The sequence below is a fragment of the Podarcis raffonei genome, chromosome 3, assembly GCF_027172205.1.
Source record: "Podarcis raffonei isolate rPodRaf1 chromosome 3, rPodRaf1.pri, whole genome shotgun sequence".
Lineage (NCBI taxonomy): Eukaryota > Metazoa > Chordata > Lepidosauria > Squamata > Lacertidae > Podarcis > Podarcis raffonei.
The window spans coordinates 60,250,489-60,276,230 of record NC_070604.1 but is presented as its reverse complement, the minus strand read 5'-3'; the positions used below and the strand labels follow the sequence as shown (position 1 = coordinate 60,276,230).

Genomic DNA, 25,742 nt, shown 5'->3' with positions numbered 1-25,742 from the left:
TTGGTCCTCATGAAGGAATCAGTATAGTGTAACACCAAGCATTCTAAATTCTGAATTTGGTTCTGCCCTAATGGAGCACCTTGCAAAAGCAACTTTTAATATGCACTCCCGATGTGTCTAATAACAAAGGATGAGCTAACAGAAGAGTCCTCATTTGGGCTACCACAGGGCTTTTGATTTAATGTGGCGGCTATCACTTTTCCATAGGACACATACAGCCATTATTCTGCCTTGCAGAGTTTAGCTTATGTGGCCTCTGAGGCCTTTAGATGATGTGGAGGCCAACTGTGCACATTCAAAACGAGATAGGGAAATGCCTCTCTTTTCCCATCTCCGCAGACGACGTCCCTCCTCGCAATGCTGCTGTATGGCATAGAACAGCAAAGATTTTCTGTTAAACCTGTATCACCATGAACCTGTATTAGCAGCAACTATTAGTGCAACATCAGTGATCCAAGCATGCTCACAAATCCCAATTTGTGCCTTTGGAATATTTTGTAGGGCTCAACCATTGGAAAGTCCTGGCCTAAAGTCAGCCCCATAAGTCTACCAGTTAAACGAGAGGTCCTTGGTCCACCAACCCTTCCTGTTCAGAAAGTACCTCAGAGCAAGGTTCTGTTCAATACATAAGCTTCTGTTATCCCTACTTCAGCATGGGATCAGCGGGCCTTGTTCAGATTACAGGTGCAGAGGCTGAAGTTGTTTCCCCATGCAAAGCCAAGTAACAGCAATAAGCATGCAATTTATCCACTGTTTCACCACTGTATATTATGACTAGTACTATAGCATCGTATCTCTCACTAAGAACAGAAAGGAATGCCTCAACTCATGCAATTAAACCAGCAAGCACTCGCCCTCTAAATCACCAGTTTCATAGGAAAAGTAAATCCTGTTTATAAGGGGGAAAGGCAGAAAATCAAATTCCATTTTAGATAAAATTGTCTGCTTAACCTACAATTAACTTAAGAAGTTGGGTCAGTGGCTGCAGTGCACCAGTGAGGAGAACTACAACTTCACATATAAAATTATGCTTTGTTAACTATTTTCTTACTGAGATGTTGAATTATCTAGTAAGTGTGATACATTTCGTGTTAATTACTATGCGCTGGATTCAACTAACTGGTACCACTGTAAGTAACTCCGTATAGAGAGTTACCTGAGAACATTACTTTAGGTGAATTCAAGTAATCACAATAACTTAGGTTACGTGGGTTACTAATATTATCCAAGTTCTTTTGTAACTTGATTCTTACTTATCTGAAAAGTCAGCATTCAAAATTTATTTTTTCCTCAGATATCCCCCTCATTAATGACCTCAATTGCCTGATGCATCACACTGCAATAGCATGGGTCCTGAACTTCAACTAAATCCCAGGAATTTCAATGGGATTTATTCTCTAGCGCATATTGTACCAGACATTGTTTTGATGTTGAGAGAACACTGACTGTTTTCTAAATGGTTTGCTTCTACTGCATTGTTAGTGTAACACAACACAGACACATGCTAGAATGCAATGCATGCTGTACATGGTCTTTTTGATTACCAAAGAGGCAGGTTTGAAAGCACCTCTCGGGCACCCACTTGCACTGGAGTAGCCCCATCTCTGATGAGGTGCTCTGATTTGCTGAGCCGGTAATGGGTTTTCCTTCTGGATATACACCTGTCTGCTCAGCTCACATCGTTTACCAGTGAATCCTGATTTACAGATACATCTCCCTGACACATCACAGTTTAGTGACATGGATCCTAGAGGATTGCATCCACATGGTGTACAAAATTGCTTTTCTGGAACCCAAACATAACCAGGCTTTTGAAGAGAAAGAGAGGGAAAACAAGTTAGAAAACAAAGTTGTACAAGAAAAGGTTAGAAGAGAGAGAAAGAGCAAGAAGTCTATTATAAATATTTGTACACCAAACAATTTGGTTTTCTTAGTGTACATACGGAATTAAACTGAACCAACTAAAGATTACATAAATTCAATGGCCTTTTGTTTTATACTTAAAACTATCATATGCACATCTTATAAAGTCCAGTAAGCTTTGCTCTAAACTACAACCGATAATGCTCCAGTAATGTAAACACATCCGTATCTAGTAAATGAGCTAATGCCAAACATGATCATAATGGGGGTTGAATCCAATTGTGCTCCTTCGCTCATGCAAGAACTTTTGACCCAGTGGTCACCTCTGCCAATGTAAGGGAGAGGCAATTTCCACCAACTCCATCTCACCCTGCAGCCTGTTGCACCCCTGAAAATCTATTTCAGAAGGTTGGGGGACCCTCCAGAAGAGGCACAGAGGGTGACAGTGGGTAGAAAGAACTGACAAAAATTGGTTTCCTTCTGTTGGATTAAAAAGCCATTAAAAATGGAATTCTATCCTGAGAGTGCTATTGAGATGATCATGTTACTTTTCAAATCCCCAGTTTTTTACTGTTGACATTTTTTCCCTAGTTCTCTTAATGGCTTCGTATTGTAATTTCCCCCATAGAAAGTTAAAGTGCTCTAATGAAACATTCACACAGGAGAGAAGTAAAATAATCTTTCAGGAGAAGCCTTTGAAGTTCCACAGATCACCTCAGCACAGAATCACTTTCCTATTTTTCTGGACAGCCTTACCCATTTATTGGGCCAACCTGTTTCACTCATTTCAAATTGTTCATTTCAAATGCTTCGAAGGTTTGCTTTATTGTTGTAAACACTGACATAATCATTGTGATCAAGGTGTGAGATGAGTGGTCAGAAAACAGATAACCAACCTAACCTCTTTTTTAAAAAACTAAAGCAAATGGACATTGAGCCCACAATTGCACTGAATGGTAATTCTAGAAGCCAAGAGGGTTGTTCCTTATGTTTTCTTTCTGAGAGACCTGTCTGTAATTTGTTTATAAAATTCAAAAAAACAAACATGTGAATCATGATGCAACAATGCAAAAAGGGGATGTTCCGCCCATTTTCTTTCTTTCTTTTTTTCATGTCAAATATTATGTCAGTTTTTATTGTTTGTTTTGCAAAGAACTACAATGTTCCTTTATATACATAAAAAGATATTAACTATTCATGGTGTACATTTATTTTGTTTGACTTAAATTTTAAAAGGGGATAGATTCTGTGCACCACAAACAACATGTTCCAATTAGCACCAATAATGATTCCAGAAAGCCTTAGAAATAAATTCTGAGAAACATATCAAAGGCAGTTAGCATCCTTAGTTCTAAGCCCAAAACCACCCTCAACATTTTATTTGAACAACAACAAAAAAGAGTCGTTATAATATACGCAACACATAGAAAGGGGAGGGAAAGCAATAAGGATGGATCAGTTTTTATGGCTTACCTTACACTCATCACATCTACGACCCACCACGTTGGGTCTGCAGTCACACTGCCCAGTCTTAGAGTTGCAAGTCTCTGAAAATGAGCCATTGAGATGGCAACGACAAGCTACACAGAAATAAGAAAGGGTGTCATAATGTAACGCATGCTGGCACGCTATGATATGTACATGAAACAAAATGAACTCCACTTTTATTGTGTGTGTGTGTGTGTGTGTGTGTGTATGGGTATGTACACACACACACACACACACACACACACAGTAACTCTGTTCTTGGTCTACAATTAGCCACACAAGAGAAAGATGAGTGCCACTGCCCTCTCCCATTTTTAATTGACTCAGAACCATGCAACTAGAACCCTGCCATGAGCACATGATCCTGATTAGGTCACTGATGGCTTCTTCTGTATTTAATGGCAGGTGCCAGGCTACACATTCTGCATGAAAAAGTCGTTGCCTGCACAGATAATGGAATTCTAGTACCAGATTATGTGACTTATGATCACAGGAGAATTTTAATAATATAAATACACCTCTGGGAAAGCCACACAATGCTGTGGCCCAGTAATCCCTGCAATGGATTACTCCAAGGACACACCACATGGGTTTCAATGCACATCCATCCAGTATTTCCTTTGGCCACTTCCTACTGGGTGGTGGGTGCCTCTCGCCTCCAGACAGTTCCCTTAAACCATTTAGCTGTGCCTCAGATTCTACAGAATGTACAGTCATTGGGGCTTTACTTTCTTTTCTTTTTTTAATCTGCCTTGAAGACCATGCAACTTTCAGCTGTCTGAATCTTGTGATGTTTCCATAATTAAAAGCCAGTTGTGAAATACTGGAGAAAAAGATCTGGGCTACTGGTTTGATACTTTTGTTTTACATTTTTGTTTCTTAAAAATAATGTTTAGGAATAACAGGGCTGGTGACAAAACTGAGCTGCCAATTGAACTGACTAATGTAAATGACCCCAGCAGGAAGGAAAGAAGGGAAAGGGAGGGGAAAAACCACAGTATTTTGAGAGCAAGACTCTTGCTTTGCAAGTTTTCAATCATGAAGTTGATTCTTTAATGAAAAGGAAAAATTGAAAGCAACAAAGCATAGGCACAGTCCCTCTGATTTCACAGCTGCAGGGCAAACTTCATGGAAGCCTGCCCAAGAAATATGCAAAAAAGAAAGCCTAGTCGTAATAGGAGGAGAAATAAATTTGCGGTAACTGCAAGCACAAGAACATTAATATACTGAGAAGTTCTACTATGAACTCAGCTAATGACAAAAAGCAAATAATATAAATATACATTAAAAAGCTATCTATTTTAATGTTTTTTTATATATATTGTATGTTTTCGCTCCACACAGAGCCTCCTATACAGCTGTCTCTGTAGAGGAAATGTTCAAAGTTTCAGCCATGTCAATGCCTCAAGGAAAGAAGCACAGCAATGGGAGTTTCAATTCTGCTCATAGTTTGATTTTTCAAATCCGCTGCTTTTTAAATGACAGCCTTAAAGAGCAAGTCACGAGGCACCGCACCAATGAATTATTAATCAACTCCAATGCAGCTGCTGAAATTGGAACCTGTAAAAATCCCACATGTGCAGAAGTGGTGGTGGTGGGGAAATCTTATGAAAATCTTATTAGTGCAAGAGACTGAATTGATCCACAGAAGACTCTACCTAGATGGAAGACAAGGAGTGGCTATGTTTGCATGGCACTGTATTGCCTTGGAGATCCATGAATAAGCTGGTTGAAAATTATATTTAATGCTGCCAGGGGATTCTTTGTAGATCAGATGTTCTGTGCCAAGTGATCAGCTGGGGATTAACTGTGTTATGTATATGGTTGGTGAGAACGGGTGAAGGTGAGGCGCTAAGGATGTGTTTGGGAGATGCTACTGCAGAAGGAAGTGTTGGCATAGCTTCCATCTCAGTTATCTTGCTTAGCCAATAATGCCTTAACACATGGAATTGTTACCGTATTTTTGTACCGTATTTGCTTTTTACTTGTAGTGTTCCTTTTAAAAGGATATGTTGTTTCAATTTTCCTCCAAATTTTTTTCAAATTAATTTTCCAAATTATTACAAATCAAACCAAATTACTTTAATTTAATACAATTAAATTTCCCGCTCCGGTTCTGAACATATGATAAATTTTAATTATGCTACTTTAAACCATGGACATTTACTGCACTTTTGTATTTGATATTCATTTGCAAAGTTCTGTTCTTATATTTTGCAATGTTGTACTTGATATTTTAAGATTCACCGTAAACCGGTAAAGAAATTATCAAAATCAGCGATTCCCAAACTCCCCTGCAATGGATCTCTCAAAAATTGCTGATGGCTTTAGCAGACCACGGAATTATTATTTTTTTCTGCTTATTGTAGGAATTATGATGTGCTGTGCTAGATGCTGTATTATTTTTAATTGTATTTCTATTGCTTCTTTTGTTTCTTACATTGTATTACAATTTGAATTCTCCAGAATTTTATAGAACTCAAATGGTAAGTGTTCTTCACAGACATGCTGTGCACCACCTGAATAAAGCTTGTGGACCACTGGTAGTCCACAGACCAGGGTGGGAACCCTCAATCTAAATACAGTCATACCTCGGATCCTGAATACCTTGGTACTCAGATGTTTTGGCTCCCGCACGCCACAAACCTGGAAGTGAGTGTTCTGGTTTGTGAACGTTCTTTGGAACCCAAACATCTGATAGGGCCTCCGCAGCTTCTGATTGGCTGCAGGAAGTTCCTGCAGCCAATCAGAAGCTGTGCTTTGATTTCCGAACATTTTGGAAGTTGAGCGGACTTCTGGAACGGATTCCATTTGACTTCCAAGGTACAGCTGTAAATCAAATACATAGATAAATAAAAGAAATATATCTCCTACCTTTACACCAAATGAGTCACTCAGTGGGAACAACAAAGCAGTACTATTGCACAATCTCTTCTTTAATACCAGTAGTGACATCCTTCTGATTAGTCACGCACTGTGACAGACACTGAACATAAGGCAGGCATCCCCAAACTCGGCCCTCCAGTTGTTTTGGGACTACAATTCCCATCATCCCTGACCACTGGTCCTGTAGCTAGGGATGATGGGAGTTGTAGTCCCACAACATCTGGAGGGCCGAGTCTGAGGATGTCTGACATAAGGGCAGAAGAAATATGCAAAAGGAGTTGGCAAGAAAAGGGCAGCCTTTACCTTCATTTCCTCCTCAATATGCTTAAGGCAACCTTTTGTCAACCAGCAACAAGGTAAAAAGAAAGGTTCTCCTAAACCCCAAACCTGTGGCCAGCTTGACTAGGGGGAGAACGGAAAGAATATAAGGCTGCTGCATGTGCCTGTGTGCATATGACAAGATCATCATTGTGATGTGCATTTTCTTCCTCTTGCTCCACATAATTGGTTGCCGCTGACAGGGGAGAGAAACACTTAGCCAAATGGTGTCATGACATGAGGTTAGCTATATTCAATCTTATGAAGAGGGCAAGCTCAACACAGTGCTGTTATTTTCATACCCTTGTTTATCATCATCTCATTTAGTCTGGCCTAGGAAAGCAGAAGCGGCAGGGAAGAATTCTGCGGTTCCTCTCCAGGGCTCCTAGTTTTTATTCCCCTATAGCAGGCTATTTGAAACGAGACTGGTAAGGGAGCAAGCCCTGTCCAGAGATGAAGGAAGGCATCACAGGCCATAACAGGGACAACAGGACACCCTCATAAAGTTGATTTTCCGCAAGGGTGAAAATGGGTCCCACAACGTCATCATGACAACCCAACTGTCAAACCAGCTCACTTATCAAACGTGTGGCAGGGTGAATGGACTGGATCCAGTTCTCCACCCTTGGTATAATCTGAAGTTCAGATGAAAAAAGGGTGCTGCCCGCTTTTAATATGTAAAATGCTGTGTGCAAGTGATAGAACCACAAAATAAAATAAATAAATAAACAAACAAAGAATGACCCTGAATCTAGATAGCAAGTAAGGAAAATCTGAAGTAACCGCATTTTGGATAATGTGACACTTACTGTACGCAATACCATAAAAATAAATGCATGTCCTGTTTGACAGACCGTCATGCGCTATGCCCATAGGGAATGAATGCATTCTGACAGGAGAAGCAGGATTCCAAGACTTACGTTGACAGTTCTTTACATCAACAGCATCTCCGAAATACCCATCAGCACACTTCTCACAGTATTGGCCTGTTGTACCTGGCTTACATATCAGACAAGCTCCAGACAAGCTGTCACAGCTGCCAGGAATGGAGAAGTCGAGGTTGTCATTACACTGGCAAGGCTGGCACGATCCCCCTGGTTTTAAAGGTTGTCCAAAATATCCTTCTGCACACCTAGGGCGACAGACATAACATCTTAAAGTATTTACATTGACCTGTTGGCATTTTTTAAAAAAATAACATTGTTTACAGCTCTGTTGCCTTACGAATCACTAAAGACAGCTTTATTTTCTCTCAAGTGTTTCTCAGAGTTTCCCTACCCACCCACCATTCCCATCGTTTTTTTCAGTTTCCTTAACAGCACTGAAGATTCATTACTAGCTGAAATCCTGCCAGCTCCACCAGTTATTAGATTTCAGGGAGGGGGGACCGCAGAAGAGCAGGGAGAGGGCGGGAGCTGGTCACTGAGGCTGAAGATGAGAAAAAGCATAATAAGAAACCTGTCTGTTACCACTCCAGTGGAAATCAGATTCATGTGGAGAACCCTTTATGATACAGCCCATCATGTGCAAGTATACAAGAAAGAAACTCAACTGTGCCAGCTAACCAGCAAATCTGATATACTCCGCCATGCAACATAAAGGGTCTGGTTGAGAAAGGAAAACAAAAAAACCATGCAAATTGACAATGAAATAAACTGTATGCATAACAAGGGGTGGGAGCACGCATGCTAACACAAGAAACCTTTGATTTCACCCCAGGTGGTGGATCTTCAGCATAAGACTGCAGCCTTAGAAATAGTTGTTAAACTGGGTGAAATTGTATTATAGAGGTTTTGTTGCCCCTCTGCTCCATCAGCCTGTGCTTACAGTGGCCAACCAGATGCCTGTGGGAAACCCTCAAGTAGGATCTGACCACAAGAGAACTCTTCTCCGCTGCAGTTTCCAGCAGCTGTCATGCAGAAGCATCACTGCCTCCAACCATCATGGCTAGTAGCCATTGATAGCTCTCTCCTCCATGAATTTGTCTAATAGCCTTTTAAACCCAACTAAGTTGGTGGCCTTCAATGTGTCCAGTGGGAGCATAGTTCCATAGTTTAACTATGTGCTGCATGGAAAAGTTCTTTCTTTTATCTGTCCTGATTCTTCCAACATTCAGCTTCACCGGATGTCCACGAGTTCTAGTGTTATGAGGGACGCAGGTGGTGCTGTGGTCTAAACCACTGGGCCCCTTGGGCTTGCTGATTGGAAGGGTGGTGGTTCGAATCCACGCAACGGGGTGAGCTCCTGTTGCTCTGTCCCAGCTTCTGCCAATTTAGCAGTTCGAAAGCACATTTAACTTTTACCTAGTGTTATGAGAGACCAATAAAAACTTTTCACTATCCCCTTTCTCCATGCCATGCATAATTTTATAAACTTGTATCATGTTGCCTCTTACTTGCCTTTTCTCTAAAATTCCCTAAAGCAACTCTTAAGTAAGTGGATGGCAGACTAGATGCTAGTTTTCCTTGGTTTGACTAAGCAGGCCTAGTCTGTTCATGAACTACATGGAACCTGTAGAACGAAGGGCCTCATATGGCCAGTCCAATGCAATTTCTGCAAGTATGCTGAGATAATACAGATGGCTCCTTCAATTGCTAATAATTTTCGCCTTCGCTTATCAGGGTTCATTTCTTTTGCTCTGCCCATCCTCTTTCATTTAAGCTTTTGTCTTGTATCGGATAATGCCAGCAGAAATGTACAAAGCCAGTCATAAGAAGAACACCCAGAGGATTTGTGACTACTGATGTGCTAATCATAAATAACCCTTCTACTAATGACAATCCACTTTGATCACTCCCCTCCCTCCCTGCCCCAATTCTCATCATTTCAGACTCTGCTAATTAAAGTTAACATAAACCTTGGTCTCCTGGCCTTTTCCAAGTGTTCTGGAACCACATTCTACTGATGTGTCTTGTGATGAATCCCAAATAGCTTTCAAAAGCACTGATTGCTGGGGTGGGGGAGGGCGGGGAGAAGTGTCTCCCTTTTGCTTCCTTTTTCCTTCTCTGAATTTCCTGGTAAACCCTGAATGTTGTCTACTTTATAGCTCCGTATGTTTCCTTTAGGAATTCTTCCACTTCACTCACTCTCTTCTGATCCAATGGGCTGTGCTCATGAGAACCAGCACAAAGGAGGAACGAGTCATGTGTAACATTAATATCTTATATTAACAGGGAAGTCGTATCTTTAAACACAACAACAACAGTGCCGAATGGCTATAAGGAAAAGAAACAGAGGAAGAAAAATGCAGATATTATTAATATTATTGTCTGCAAACATGACATGAAGGCTGGTAACATCAACCCCGCCATGTGGGAATCCCTTGCAGACGACTACAGTGCCTGGAGACAGGCCATAAAGTCATGTATCCATAGCAGTGACCTGAGGAGAATTGACCGCTGGGAGGAGCGCAGAGAGAAGAAATGCCTTGGTGCATCTGTAGCTGCACAACTGGGTGCCTTCATCTGCCTCAGCTGTAACAAACATGTCTCTTCCTCATTGGTCTCTACAGCCACAGCAGGCGCTGCAACCTTCCAACAGCTTGACCTGACCCACAAAGGCACACTCCTCCATTGTCTCCCGAAACAGTTGGATGCCAGCATCATTACTGTTGGAAAAGCTTTTTTTTTTTGGGGGGGGGGGAAGACATTCTTGTCCCTCTTAGATGTAGCTATAAACTAGAGTAATATCCTCCACATCTACCTGGCAGGCACATATAAGCCTTTTTCTCCCTAGGGTACATCCATTCAAATTGCAGGATGGATGGAATCAGAGAGCATCAGATTATGCTATTCAACCTGAACAACTTGTAGAATAGCAGTATGAATGAGAGAAAATCATTAACACTGTGTATACATACATGCCAATTTTTGAAACAACTGAACAGCAGTCATTTGTGTAGGAATTGGGAGGGGGAGTTGTTAGCCCAAGGGTGTTCTTCATACTTAGTTTTTTGGGGGAGCCTGCAGCTTAACTAAAGCTACAGAACTGTATCTGTACACTTCTCAGAGTGGTTCATGAATCCTGAATTATTATTTTTTTAAAGTAAGGAACATAAAGTCAAATGACAATTTTGACCCATTGTAAAGGTTGTTTTTGAACTCTTTGTCATGAATATAGAAGCAATCAGATTATGTTGCTTCTAGTTTCCTGTCACTCTCATTCCCCATTTTCTTCTGTCTCTCCCTTTGTAGGTTATTTCAAAATGCCCCCTTCTTACTCACTACTAAGGTAACATTATCAAAATGTCTTGCTGCTTGTCTCCGCCCCCCCCCCCCCCTCAACTGCTGCCTGTTCCTTTCTGAATGAATCTCTAGGCTTAGTCCTTTCCTTTGAGGCTCTGAATTTGAGGGTCACTTTTCTTGCTGAACACGTGTTGGCCCACAAATGCCCAACTCATCTTCAGTCCTCAGATGTGCTTGTTGAGAGAGAGAAGATGGTGAGATGGGAAATAAAGAGAGAGATAAGAATTGAATTTTGCCAAAGGCAGAGAGACAGAGAGCCTCAAAAGCAAAGATTAGGGCACAAAATTGAAAGCAACAAAGGGACAGTTGAGAGATTTAAAGAAAGGGATGATGCTATCTTAGAAAGCAGAAGCATTCTAAATGTATGGAAAAAGAGAAAGCAGAAGGAATGGAACAGCAAAGAAAGTGACTGCTAGAACACTAGAGCAAAAGGAGTACAGAATGGGCAAGTGTGGTTTTTTTTAGCAATGGGGGCCGATGCAAAAAATGAAAAAGGAACTTGGTAATGACCAATCCAACAAAACAAACAGAAATGCAGCCCAAAACTCGATCTGCATATAAATAAATGGAACAATGTTCTTGATAACAACAAAAATCCTATAAAGTATTCTTAATTTGCTAGCATTCTAAATACACAAAAGGAGATTTATTGCCAACTCTAGGAGTGAGAAATCATGGGTGGTTGCTGCAAGACAAAACTGAAAATAGAAGACGTCAGGGTAATTTTAAAGCAGTTAATTTAATAGCAACATGACTCAGAGCTGCGCCCCCAAGCTAAAAAAGAAAGATGGGATTCCATGCAAATTCCTGAAGTTATTACTCATTCACATATGATAGTATATAAAGACAGCTTTCAAAATGCTGGCATGTTGTTGTTGTTTTCATAACCAATGGCTTGGTGCATTATTGTGCAACTTGTGACAATTAAAACAGACACACACTTATTCAAATTCCTTCCTTGCTGCTAATCTATGGACTACCCTCCACTCAAGAAATACTACTTGTTGCTTATGGGACTTGTCAGTGACCCCCTACATTGACAAACTGTCACAGAAGTACTCTTCGGCTGATTTGTTCTTGCATTCATTAACTCCACAGCCCTTAGGTTTGAGAGGAGGGTGATGACTTGCCAGCGAGACAGAAAAAGATAGACAGAAATAGCACTCAGCAGCAACAGCCATAGTGATAAGCGGATGAATGCCTAAGCCTTCTTTTGGCAGGTGCTTTTAGCCAAATATAACACCAAATGAATGTACAAAGAAAGTGTGGGCTTGGTATTTGTTCTGAGCCTTCTGCTTTGACTTTTAATGTTAACGAAGCATATGGCTAAATGGCTGCATTTTCTAAGATCAATCTCAAAAGTCTTTAATTGAAAGGAACATTCTACATTTGGAACCTCCCCCACTCCTTTTACACATGCCATACATTCTCCTGAGGCTTTGCAAATTGCTGACTGCTTGCCATGTATGCTTAGTACATGAGCTGTATTCTTCTTTCCAAATGTCAGTTCTTCCACATTTTAAGGTTCAGAGGATGAAAGAACCTGGGTTTTCTAACTAGAAATAATGAGCCATAGACTTTCAGTACAACCCTCACCCCCCACCCAATGACTGGGTTTTCTTTCATATTGGGTAATGTCTTCAGTGATGTCATTCAGGAATGGCAATATTGAATGTAGGTCAGAATGATGAACAGTTAGAGCACTTTGTAGGGTGTAGCCATATAACCCAATGAATTGGGCAGTAGCCAACATGTTAAACATTCCAGCTTCCATCACACCAAGGTAGTGGTGATCAAGAATATTAACAGGATTTGTTGGGCCCAGCAAACTGTGTGCGGATCGGGCCCTTTGTCCATTCTAATGTGTGTCTTGATAGAAAATCACTTCAAAACACCACTTATGAGACCTTGAGCTCCCTCACTGATGAAAAGCAAGATAATTATAAGCATAAGAAAAATAAGACAAATTGGTATTTAAGAGGTGACACTAACTTTGCATTGTTTTCATTATGTTCTCACTTCCTATAGTAACAGCAAGTACAAGGAAAAGAAGTAGTTTTGAGGTGTGGTGGCAATTCATCTCAAAGTGGGCACACTTCGAAGACATTTTCATCCTTACGAAAAGAATCTGAAAAACTCACGGCTGCAATCTTTCTTTGGGTGCCAGCTGCTAAGTGTTGTTTATAAAATAAACGTAAAATAAAGTGGCTTTTATCGGGGTGACTCCAGAAAAACTAGTTTGGGAAAGTCAAAGGTAGGCAAAGACCATTATTAAGGGTGCAAGGTTTTATTCTGTGCTGTATATGACCTTAATATACTGGGAAGTATTTTGGGGAACACTACCAACCTCAGTAACATTTTGAGTTATCCCTGCCTCTCATGGACTTTCAATTTACAGTCATTTTTTGGTGGTTGTTGTGTCTCAAATAAAACTTTCCAGAATATCATTTTCCAGAGCAACAGGGCAAAGTGAAGGGTTGTAACTTAGTTGTAGAGCACATAGTTTGCATGCAGAAGATACCAGGTTCGACATCCAGTGTCTCCAGACACTTTATTGTAATCAATAAAGTTGTGGCCTAGTTCAACCCAAGACCAGTCTCCTGTGTTCATTCTTGTGGCCCTCCCTTCACCTGATGCAGCCATTAAGTGCCTGTGCTGGCAAAGCCTTCTGCCCCCATACCTTAAAGAGCCAATACAAGTCACTGCAGACAAGAACAATCTAGAAGGATTGAAGCCTTAGATTAGCAGTACCCGGAGGTCCAGCGGTCCGCCAACCCCGTGGCCAGAGGGGAAAAACAATTCCAGAGACTTCTTGGTCAGAGAAAAGAGATTTATTGCAAATCTGTGCACAGAGACAGTCAGCAGAATATAGTTTCTGAAATCTGACTGTGTTGTTACCATGTTCAGCAAGCATTTTTATACCTGAAAGCATTCACCCTCCTCCCATACCTCCCCCCCAATATTTGCTGGCTAAGGCTGCTAGCTAAGCACTTCCTCTGCTGGTTAAGCATTTTCTCTGCTCAGTAAGCACCCCCTCCCACCTTCTTGTACACGTGTCTTTCTTTTGCTAACTAAGCATTTCCTTCGTATCTCTTCTTATCTTGCATTACTTAAAGCAGAAGTAAAGCAGGAAACATCTTGCTAGTGGTTTTTAGTTGACAGCAGTTTTTGGCTAGGCAGGAAACGACCTTCTGACCTGTAGCTAGCATCAGCAGTTTCAGATAGCTGGTTAGACAGAAAACGGTCTCCTGACCTGTCTGATTTAGGCTTTGCAAATAACTGCATTTTTGAGTTTGAGCTTGTGTAGCCATCCTAGCAGAGTGCCGGAATTTACTATGTGTAGATAATATTAATGATTAACCGTTCCCCTCTCCCTTCACTCCCTCCTCTTCTTCTGAACAACCTAATACTTAGGTTCGTTCTGGGGTATGGGCCTATACTCCCTCATCACAGCGATGACTGTGGGTCCTAGCTTCCGTGACAGGAGTCTTTGCATCATTTGCTGCAAGCATTGCAATAAGCAGGGGATACAGAGGCAAAGAAGCAAAAGGATTAATAGCGGTCCTGCTAATAATACTATAACATTCCTGAGCCAACTGCCATCAGGCAGCCAGGAATACAACCAACCCCATGCATCACTCCCTGTGGCTTTCAGCGGGTTTTCAGCTATCATTGTTTCCATGTGATCAATGGTGACTGAAATATTATCTAGGACATATCTATTTTATTGCTGAAGGGCCCACTGATACTCGTGCTCTATCAGCTGCCTTGCTTTTTGGGAGGTTGTGTCCCACCTCTCTGAGGAGGAGCCTATTATCTTAACCAATTTTCCCACCTGTCCTTGTGGATGCTTAATACTCTCATGATTTCTTCCCAACACACTGTATCCGAAAGGGGCTTCTCCCTCTACATATATTAACATATACCCACAGGAATATATATATCCACCCTTGCAGAGGCCTGACATACGGAGTGACTATATCAAAGAGTTCTGGCCCCAATATCAAAAGTCCTGGCGGTGCCTTAAATTTTGCTGGGGAAAAAAAGTCTCTACGTTGGGGACGCTGCCCGCGGGCGTCCCTCCCATCCACTTGTCCAGTCGTCTGGCGCTCTTCTGGAGATGGTTAGCTTCAGAGGATCATCAGGATTTGGTGTAACTGTCCAATCTAAAATAGCCTTCTTCAGTTAAGTGTGGTGGACCCAAGGGGTGAGGTCAGCAACTTTAACAGCAATGGGCCTGGGTCCACCTGTTAAGACAGAGAGAAAATCTCGGGAGAATTACTGCACATAATTATTAAACTGCACATTTTGACTAGCATGGGGGGGGGTTATTGCAAAACTGAGTGGACAAAAGCTGGTCCATTGTCAGATCCTATTGACCTAGGTAGCCCATAGCGAGGGATGATTTCCCTAAGCAGGCACCTGGTTACTTCAAATGCCTTTTCAGTTCTGGTGGGCCAGGCTTCAACCCATCCTGTATACGTGCAGGTCGCCACGAACAGGTAGCGGTATGGTCCACAACGGGGCAATTCAGTGAAATCCACAACAAGGTCTTCCATGGGTGCAGTTCCACTATGCTGAATCCCCGGGGGAGCCAAGGGTCCGGTTCTAGGATTATTCTTTTGACACAGCAGGCATTTCCTGGAGATCTGGGCTGCCAGTTGGTAGAGGTGGGCTATGTAGAAGCACTGCTTCAGCTGTCTGGTTGTGGCATCTGGTCCCATGTGGGTGGACTCATGGTATCTCTGAGTAATCTGCCGAGAAAGGGACTCTGGAATCCATATTCTGTCATCATGAGTAAGGTACCATCCTTCTTTGGACATGGTCAGCCCCTGGGCATCTGCAGTGTCCCTTTCCATTTTGGTGTATATTGGCTTATCAGCGGTGTTCAAGATCCTTCCAGGGACCAGTGCTCCAATAACTGACGCTGGGGGCTGGTTCCCGGGCTGCTTCCTTGGCCACCCTGTCTGCTAGTCGGTTTCCTCTGGCCACTTCTCCTAGTCCAGTTTTGTGTCCATAACAATGGATAACTGCCACTGCCTTGGGCTCCCATACAGCATCCAGAAGGTTCAATAAGGCTTGTGGGTGGGCCACCTGGCTTCCTCTGGAGGTAAGCAAACCTCTTTCCTTCCATAAGGCTCCATGGGCATGTAAAGTCAGAAAGGCATACTTAGAGTATAAATGTTTATCTTCTGTCCCTTTGCTAGGGTCAGGGCTCTGGTGAGCGCTGTTATTTATGCCAGCCGGGCCGACGTTCCAGGCGGGAGTGGCTGCGCTTCAATCACTTGGTCTTCCAAGGCTACTACTGCATAGCCTGCCTTCCGCTGTCCAGCCTTAACAAAGCTGCTTCCATCCACAAACCATGAAGGCCAGTGGGGGTTTGCTTCATCTTTGAGGTCAGGCCTGCTAAAATATTCTTCATCATCTTTGCTTGGGAGAGGAAATAGGTACCCTTCATGTCAAGCAGAGCTGGGACTGCATGCGGGGTCACACAAACAGTGTCTTGGCCAAAAGTAAATTTGTCTGCTTTGTTCAGTAGGGTGGCTACTGCCACAACTGCTCTCATGCACGGCGGTAAGCCTTGTTCTGTAGGCATCAGGCGCTCAGATAGGTATGCCACTGGCTGTTGCCAGCTTCCCAATTCTGGCACAAAACGCCTTTCGCTGTCCCTTGGTCCTCATCCACGAATAGAGTAAAGGGTTTCTCAGGGTTCGGGATGCCAAGCGCTGGGGCTTGCTGTAGTGCCCTCTTCAAATCCACGAAGGCTTGCTGTTGTTCTGTGTTTCAAACAAAGGGGTCTCTCTCAGTTCCTCTGGTTGACTCATGTAGAGGCTTGGCAATGATGCTGTAATTAAATATCCATATCCTACAAAATCCTGCAGACCCCAGAAAGCCACAGAGTTCTCTGCAGTTCTTTGGCTCTGGTATCAGGATAATAGCCTGCTTCCTTTCTTCACTGGTAACAAAAGGGTGTTCCACTGTGATTGGCATTGCCTCAAGATCCTATGTTGGAGCAGTCGCTCTAGATGCACCTACACTCCTTCAGTCGCCCTTCGTGGGATGGGATACTTATTTACTGCAACAGGATTGACAAATGGCTTGGGCTTCACAATTATTGGTGGGATATTCTTTGCCATTCCTGGGGGGTTCACTTGTTCCAGAATACTGGCGGGGATGGGTCCCTCCTCTTCTTTTATTATCATGAGGCGCCAGTACTCCCTCAGGGGTGCCTCCACAACCAGTTCCCCAAGTGACATAATGGACATTGTGGCTTCTCCCGATGGCTTTAAAGGTAATTTGGGCTTGCAACTTTACCAACAAATCTCTTCCTAATAATAGAATAGGGCATTCTCTCTTCCAGTGCCCTTCCTGTCGGCAGATGGCGCACTGATTCCTCCCCAGACGGCTTCGCCCTCCTCCCCGGGCACTTCCTCTTTCCTGAGGGGTGGGTGTGGTAGCCTGTAATGCCGTCAACTTCCTTGATTGATACTACTTCAACATCTATTCCAGCCCATGATCGATGCACCCCTCATGCTTCTGGATTTTTTCTTTTGGCGAATATTGGACGCTGCCTGAGCTACAAAGGCAGCCTTTATAATGGGGCGTTGGCAATATCATCTGGGTTCTCCTCAAAGGTAGGGTTCTAATTTCTCCAATTGCACACATCAGCACTTGAAAAAGGCACATGTTGGACTGTATAAGTGCATGGTGGTGCTTCCCCACCCTGTCCTGGGGGGCTGGTGGGTCATACACTCTGCATAGAGGCATCATTGCAGTCCCACCCTTTTTCTGTGCCTTATGGGACTTATGGAGGGACACCCTGGTTGCTGCTAACAAATGGGAACTAACATCCACTTCTTTGTACATACTGTTGCAATCTCAATGTCTGATACTGTGTCCACATTTTTCCTTTCTTTGCTAACTCAATTAGTCCCTTCATAAACTCCTCATCATCCTCTTCCTCTTCGCTCTCTAATTCATCAACCTTGGAGGGTTCAGGCTGAGGGCCGGCTCCTCCCTAGTCCTGGGGCCCTGGGCCTGGGGGATTCGCTAGAGGGGCAGCTGGTGGAGCATAGGGTGGCGGCGGTTTAATGACTTCCCCCTCTTCTCCTTCTGGCTCTGGTATCACCGGGGGCTTTTCTGCCTTCCCTGCCGGTCGAACTGTACAGATTGTATTTCGTGGGGCGTCGCCTTGGCAGGCTTTCAACCACGGTGGATTCTTTTCTACATTGGTTTTCCAAGTAGAAATATAAGGGATCTGGTCTGGGTGGACGTTCAAGATATTTTGATATAGTGGGCTGATTAGTTGCAAATCAAAGCTCCCCTCCGAGGGCCAGTTAGTTTGTTGGGGCCAATCAACTTCACACAATGTCCTCATCCTCTGTCTTCTCAATTTGAACCCCCAATCATCATGCTTTGTGGCCGCTTTCCAGTTCTTTAAAAAACATTCCAGAGGACTACATTGGCTTGCCCCAGACCCCATTTTTTTTTTTTTTCAGATACCCCGCACCTAATGGGCTGTAAATTCTTTCACACTCCACGCACTACAGATTGTGACCTGCCGAGGTCGCCCTGGCAGAAAATGCACAACCCTGCAATCGCTCGGCCAAGGGGACGCTAAGCCCCGACCCACACTTGACAACAATTCAGTCACTGGGGTATCCGACATGCAACATATAACATACAAATCACACCATTATAATTTCAACATGCAACACACAAAACACACCAATACAATTTCCCCTCTGTTTCCCTTTTACCCAACCTTACTGGCGGCACTCTACTGCAATCGGCCAGTTCCCTTCCTGGCGGCCCTCTGCACAACCAGGTGAGGCTTGATCAGACCTCGCCCCCCTTTTCCTTGGGGCCCACGCCCTTTCCCTTGGGCTTACCGTTTTCCGCTGCGGATTCCTCCTTCGGCCGTCCTCTTTTCTCTCCCGACTGGGTGTCTCGGCTCAGGCACAGCGTGGCGATCTCCCCCTACAAACTGGCAGGGTGCGCGCTGGAGATTGCGAGCCCTGGTCCTGGTTGCTCACCCGGTCGAGTCTGGCCCCTCGGTCCACCTTTCGTGGGGTGGGGACCCATCCCGGACACGAGCCCCCAAAACTGAAGCCTTAGATTAGCAGTACCCGGAGGTCCAGCGGTCCGCCAACCCCGTGGCCAGAGGGGAAAAACAATTCCAGAGACTTCTTGGTCAGAGAAAAGAGATTTATTGCAAATCTGTGCACAGAGACAGTCAGCAGAATATAGTTTCTGAAATCTGACTGTGTTGTTACCATGTTCAGCAAGCATTTTTATACCTGAAAGCATTCACCCTCCTCCCATACCTCCCCCCCAATATTTGCTGGCTAAGGCTGCTAGCTAAGCACTTCCTCTGCTGGTTAAGCATTTTCTCTGCTCAGTAAGCACCCCCTCCCACCTTCTTGTACACGTGTCTTTCTTTTGCTAACTAAGCATTTCCTTCGTATCTCTTCTTATCTTGCATTACTTAAAGCAGAAGTAAAGCAGGAAACATCTTGCTAGTGGTTTTTAGTTGACAGCAGTTTTTGGCTAGGCAGGAAACGACCTTCTGACCTGTAGCTAGCATCAGCAGTTTCAGATAGCTGGTTAGACAGAAAACGGTCTCCTGACCTGTCTGATTTAGGCTTTGCAAATAACTGCATTTTTGAGTTTGAGCTTGTGTAGCCATCCTAGCAGAGTGCCGGAATTTACTATGTGTAGATAATATTAATGATTAACCGTTCCCCTCTCCCTTCAGGATCAGTAGTCAGATTCAGCATAAGCCTGTTTCTTAGCTGAGGATATGCAACACAAGATACCAAATTTCATCAAAATGGGATTCTCTTAGGAAAAGACTGATCATATACCCAATTTCTACATTTGTCCACCCTCAATCACTTTGGAAACAGCATGCCTGTATCACGTTGCAGGAGAACAAAAACAGCCCCTCTGAAATATTTTTAACACTGCAACTTTATTCATAGCTTAGTAATTTCACATGCTAAATAGCCAAATTCAGAGGAGAATTAGAAGCAGCAAAGTCTGAAAATATGAGTTTTAAAGTAGTTGAGACAAATAAATCTAGCTTCCACAATTATATTGTTTGGCTCAGCATTAGGAGATGAAATAGCATTTCACTGAACAACTGATTAAATACACCCTCAATATTCAAGCCAAATTAGGAACACACAAAAATAACAACGGAAACTAACAGGTGCACAAAAATCCAGCAAAAAGAATCCCATCAAGTAATACTACTTCTATGGAAAATACTTTGTTTGTAGCTTAATGTTTATCTAAAGCATTAAACAGAAACGATTTTCGCAGGCCTACTGAGCAGAGAACAAATCTGCTGGACAAATGTGGAAGAGACAATGGAAATTCTCATTTAAATAGGAATCTTGTATGACATCACCACCCCACAATTCTGACTCTGGGTGCATATGGATGCTTGAATACATAGAGGCTTGGAAAAGAACCATGAAATGAAGTTCTGTTAGACAAAGACGATAAAATCCTGTATGGCGCTTACCTCTCACAGCGTGAGCCAGCATACCCAGGGGGGCATTCGTCACATATTAATCCACGACTCTGATCCAAATGACATGTTGGGCTAAAACTTTGTTGTTGATGAAGGGCCAGAAGAGGGACACAGAGGAAAGATAAAAAGACATTCATTAGCAGCATAGTTGCTGTCCTTCCTCAGAGAGCGCTGCTTTTACAGGGAAAGTCCTTCTGGTCTCACACATGGAGCTTAGGTTTGGCTCCAGCCGGTAGAGTTTGGAATGACTCTGCTATTTCTGCCGACACTGAATATAGCTCGAACGGGTGGCAGCATCCAAATGACATGTTGTTATGGGACTTTAGTCTATCAATGAGTCGCTACACCATTTAAAAGCAGGAATGTACAGCTGCTTGTCTGAGCCCTCCAGGGCCTGGCAATGCACTCTATCCCAGACTTTGTTCCCAAGTTAAAGCTCACTGCAGCTAACGGACAATTGACTAGAAAGCTCGGTAAACTCGACTTACATGAATAGTGGAATAAAACTGCCGCATTAAAAACAGGGAAGGGGAAACTTTGTGATGATGTTTCTCATGGTATGTCAAAGCTGTATTTAAGTCAAGATCAATGAACGGTGATGACTTACACAATATTCTTTGGTATTCAGAATCAAGAGTGGCAACCTTTGTAGATATTTTCCATCCTTGATTCCTAACCTCCATGACTAAAGGTTAGGATCCTAATACAACTGAAAAGAACCAGAGCTACATGGAATTCTTTAAACTTGAGGAAGACCTGTAACCTCATGTATGTAGCTTTACTCATTGCAATAGCAATTATTTAGTCATTGCAATAGCAAATGACAATTTCCTATCCTATCCTTCCTTCCTTCCTTCCTTCCTTCCTTCCTTCCTTCCTTTCATTTCTTTTTACAGATACATTATAAATGATAGTTAAATTTCTCAGCAACCAATCATTTGCATGCTTACAAATCCTTTGATAGTATTTTACTCTAGCTGTGTCCCTCTGCCTTCCAGCATTTTGTTTTCTGAGTTTCCCCTCTTTGAGAATCTGATTGACACAATGTAATGAGGTAATCTGCTGGCACACTGGAAGACACAGGCAGTTTGAAACAACAGGATATCTGTCACTCCACTATTTTAAAGAGATAAGTCCTCAATTCTTCTTCTTTTTATTTCGCTTAGGGGTTTGTGTGTACTACATAGCCATTCAATTTGCCAAACAACCCAGCAGTAGACCGGCAGCCTTAGGACAAAGCCTTGGCTTAATATGGGTTTAGTGGTGAAATAAATATAAACAAGCATTGATTACAGTCATTTCTTCATTTTGTGATGAAACTTTGCAGTATTGCAATAACTTTGCAGTATTGCAATATATATATATTGCAATACTGCAAAGTTTCATCACAAAATGAAGAAATGACTGTAATCAATGACTGTATACACACACACACACACACACACACACACACACACACACACACACATGATTCTGATTGTGTCCTATGGAATGTCACGTAATCAAAACTATGCCACATTTTTTTAAGGAAGTGGGGATCTGTGAAGTTAGCAAAAGAGCTCAATAGCAGTCAATTCTCTGAATCTGATGGATTGATTCTGACACCTACTCAGGCTGCACTTATATTTCACATACACCCTTGCTGAGGGAGGGGGTGGGGGAACACTTCCATTCGGCCTTTCATTCAGCCTGCTTACTAATAGGGTATAGATACCACCAACAAACTTGTTTGAAGGTATACTCAGTACTCAGTTGCAGGGGCATAGCGTAGGGAGGGCCAGGGAGGCTGTAACCCCTGCCCTGCTTGCCCCCAGGGGTCTCTGGGCCCCAGAGTCTGGTCTTGCCACCACACCCCCGGCTCCCTCGCCAAGGGCCATGTCAGCTGGCTGGGCTCCCTCTTGCTGCGGACGGGGGGGGGGCAGGCAGTTCAGCACAGCCCCATGAACCCTCTGTGCCCCACGCCCGTCTGGCGGTGGCAAGGGTTTGGCTGGCACGGCGGGTTTTGTTCCCCCTCCACATCCAGCCCCTGGTCCCGCCTGGTGTGTACATGTGTGTTTGTGTGTATCCAGGGTTCCAATAAAGGACGCAATGCCACTGCTCAGTGGGTATACTTACTTGTTTGAAGGTATACTCAGTGGGCAGGCACACAGCTGGCAGTCATCAGGTTTCCCTTTAGTAGCATCTCCAAAGAAACCAGGAAGACATCTATCACAATACAAGCCTCCTGTGTTGTGCTTGCAGTTCTAAACAGTCAGGGGAAGGAACAAAACCATCTTCTCAGAATGTAATAGAACATAGTTGATAAAGTCACATAGGCCAAAGGCAGCCAACATGGTGCCCTCCAGATGCTGTTGGCCTACAACTCCCACCAACCCTGCCTATTGGCCTTACTGGTCGGGGCTGATGGGAGCTGGAATCCAACATCTGGAGGGAACCGTATTGGCAACCTTGCAGTCGAGCATGAGTACATCTTCTCTTTCCCACACAAACTCAGTTGGTAGAATATGAGACTGTCAATCTCAAGGTTGTAGGTTCCAACCCCACATTGGGTGAAAGATTCCTGCATTGCAGGGGGGTTGGACCAGATGACTCTTACAGTTCCTTCCAACTCTATCTTATCTGGCAAACATCGCAATTTTGAGACAACTGTGTAGCCAGCCAGTGCTCCTTAGTGCTTCCGCTGCCCCCTGCAGGAGCAGCGAGCAACTCACAAGAGCAGTTGTAGCAGCCATCACTATGTTTCTTTCTTTTTTTTTTAAATAAATTTTTATTAATTTTCCAACACATATTAAATAACAATACAAACCAATACAAAAACAAACACACATATAAACATGTATAATTTCTTAACCTTCTTTTCCTTAAACCTTCTTTCAGCGACTTCTCCATACCTCCTTTTTCTGCATCCTTGTTTTAAATTTTTCCAGCAACCTCTAATTTTATTTACTTATGGCACTTCCTTTAAATCCTTTTTCCCATGTCCAATTGTTTATCGCTGCAATTCTATTTTACATTACTCAAAACATTTTAGCACTCATTAATTTTACAACAGTTCTTAAGGTAAACTTTAAATTTCTTCCAGTCTTCTTCCACCGTCTCTTTCCCTTGGTCTCGGATTCTGCCAGTCATCTCAGCCAATCCCATGTAGTCAATCACCTTCGTCTGCCATTCTTCCAGTGTGGGTAGTTCTTGTGTCTTCCAGTACTTTGCTAAAAGTACTCTTGCTGCTGTTGTCGCATACATAAAAAACATCCTATCTTTCTTTGACACCAATTGGCCTACCATGCCCAAGAGAAAGGCCTCTGGTTTCTTCGCAAAAGTGCATTTAAGCACCTTTTTCATTTCATTATAGATCCTTTCCCAGAAAGCCTTAATCTTTGGGCATGTCCACCAAAGGTGATAAAAAGTACCTTCAGTTTCATTACATTTCCAGCATTTGTTATTGGGCAAATTAAAAACAGGGATTTGCCCATCACTATGTTTCTTTCAATTGTGCAATGAGCACCAGCTCAGCTCTGCTGCCTCTGCAAAAGCAGGTGATGATTATGAAAGTACAGTGGTGCCTCGGGTTACATACGCTTCAGGTTACAGACTCCGCTAACCCAGAAATATTACCTCGGGTTAAGAACTTTGCTTCAGGGTGAAAACAGAAATCGTGCAGTGGCGGCGCAGTGGCAGCAGGAGGCCCCATAAGCTAAAGTGGTGCTTCAGGTTAAGAACAGTTTCAGGTTAAGAATGGACCTCTGGAATCAATTAAGTACTTAACCCAAGGTACCACTGTACTGGGAAGGTCTGTGGTTCTGCAGCCCTTCTATGCAACCCATGTGTTGCAAAGCGTGACAGGTGTGGTTTACAGAGATGCTGGTCTGAGACAGCTCAGGGCTTCTTGCTGGGAGCTCCCTTTCCCCTTTCCCCCTTCCTTACCCCTGTGATAACATTTAATGAGACTGTTATCGTGCGGTAGACTTCATAACCGATTTCACTTCTTCACATGGAAATTCAAAAACATTTTTGTGCGAATTCATCCTAATATACACACTTTGCATGCAATTTTGCCTACTGTTCCCATTCTTGCAAAGTAATTTTCTGTAATGTAATGCATTTTTAAATTTTCACAGATATGGGCATCTTTCTGCACACTTTCCCTTGCAATATGCATTTTTGCACACAATACTTGGGCTAGAGAACCATGCTGCAAAATAGTCAGAAGTCAGAATTCTAAAGAACTATGCTTTGGTTTGAATACCGTTTTAGTTTAAGTTATTCCGGCTTCAAATGCAGGTTGAATCAAATTTCTTCCCCATCTCTAGCTGGGGCTAGCAGGAGTTGGAATTCAAGAATATCTGGAAGGTCCCAGGTTCTGCACTCCTGGCATACAGAGCAAGATAAACATTCTCACAGATGTGAGGGAAAGCAATAATGTGAGCTGTCCTTCAAAAATTCGTTTCTCACTCCCTCCCCCGTCCCACATTCTCTTGTTTGCACTTGAAGGTGATGGATTTTCATACAAACTCTGCCATGTCTTATTAACATGTATATGTGTATTTAAAAGCCTCCCCCCCCCCACATACATTCAAGGTTCAGTTATGCAACTCAAGTATAAAGTGAACCTCTAAAGGATTTTTATTATATGGTTTGCTTTCTGTGGCTTCATGTGAATAATTGTGTCCTAATGCTCTGATGCACAATTGTAACCATTTCTTGCTAAAACAGTTGCCTAAATAAACACACAGAGAGACTTTGAAATAAGTTTTAAGACTGAAGGAATTTTATATTCATGAATAATACTATACCCGAGTTGTTCTTTGGGATGTAACTTTTTTTTATTTGCACACTTGCTCTACAATGATTTGACAAGCAGTAAACTTAATAGCTAGTATCCAATCCAAATAACTTTATGGATTGGATACTAGCTATTGGCCATGACAAATCTTAATAGCTCGTATTTTCTTGCAATGAAAAACTTTGATTCACTATTATGGGAATAAGATTAGGCATGCATTTGACTTGTGCATTTTCCCATTGGGCTGTCTTAAGCATATGCAGCGCCGGGGTGCAAAGATACGGCGCCCCCCCCCCCAGGTTGCCCAGTCCCAGGCATGGAGGAGGGCAGAGCCCCCTGGCTGGCTCAGCATCTCGCTGGCTCGGTTGTGCCTGAACTTGTGGTGCACAAGAGCCCGCAGCAGAAGAGCCCGCCGCGGTGCTCTGACTGATGGGTGGGCTCTTCCCCGGACTCTCGGCCTGCCGTCCCTGAGAGCCCAGTGCCTGGGCGCCCAGCACCCCTAGCGCCTATGAGCCCATCGTCCTCTCCTCCAGTGCAGATGTGAAGAGGAGATAGGAAGCTCTGGTTTCCGTTTGGTTTTGTCCATTTGGTTTAGGCTTAACCTTAAAGTTTACTATCT

The 25,742-nt window shown here is 43.1% G+C and overlaps 1 protein-coding gene across 6 annotated transcripts in view; it reads right to left on the bottom strand.

The window, feature by feature from the left end:
- LAMA2 (laminin subunit alpha 2) overlaps positions 1-25,742 on the bottom strand; it is a 367,591-nt gene that overhangs the window by 133,379 nt on the left and 208,470 nt on the right. For 4 of the 6 annotated variants that reach the window (XM_053381873.1, XM_053381876.1, XM_053381874.1 and 1 more), the window contains exons 17-21: positions 22,456-22,583; positions 20,332-20,418; positions 7,476-7,687; positions 3,337-3,443; positions 1,545-1,808 (exon numbers count right to left, since the gene is read on the bottom strand). In XM_053381873.1, the coding sequence (XP_053237848.1) occupies positions 1,545-1,808; positions 3,337-3,443; positions 7,476-7,687; positions 20,332-20,418; positions 22,456-22,583 (798 nt within the window). The remainder of the gene's footprint in view (positions 1-1,544; positions 1,809-3,336; positions 3,444-7,475; positions 7,688-20,331; positions 20,419-22,455; positions 22,584-25,742) is intronic. The other 2 variants (XM_053381877.1, XM_053381878.1) reach the window with 1 other exon arrangement.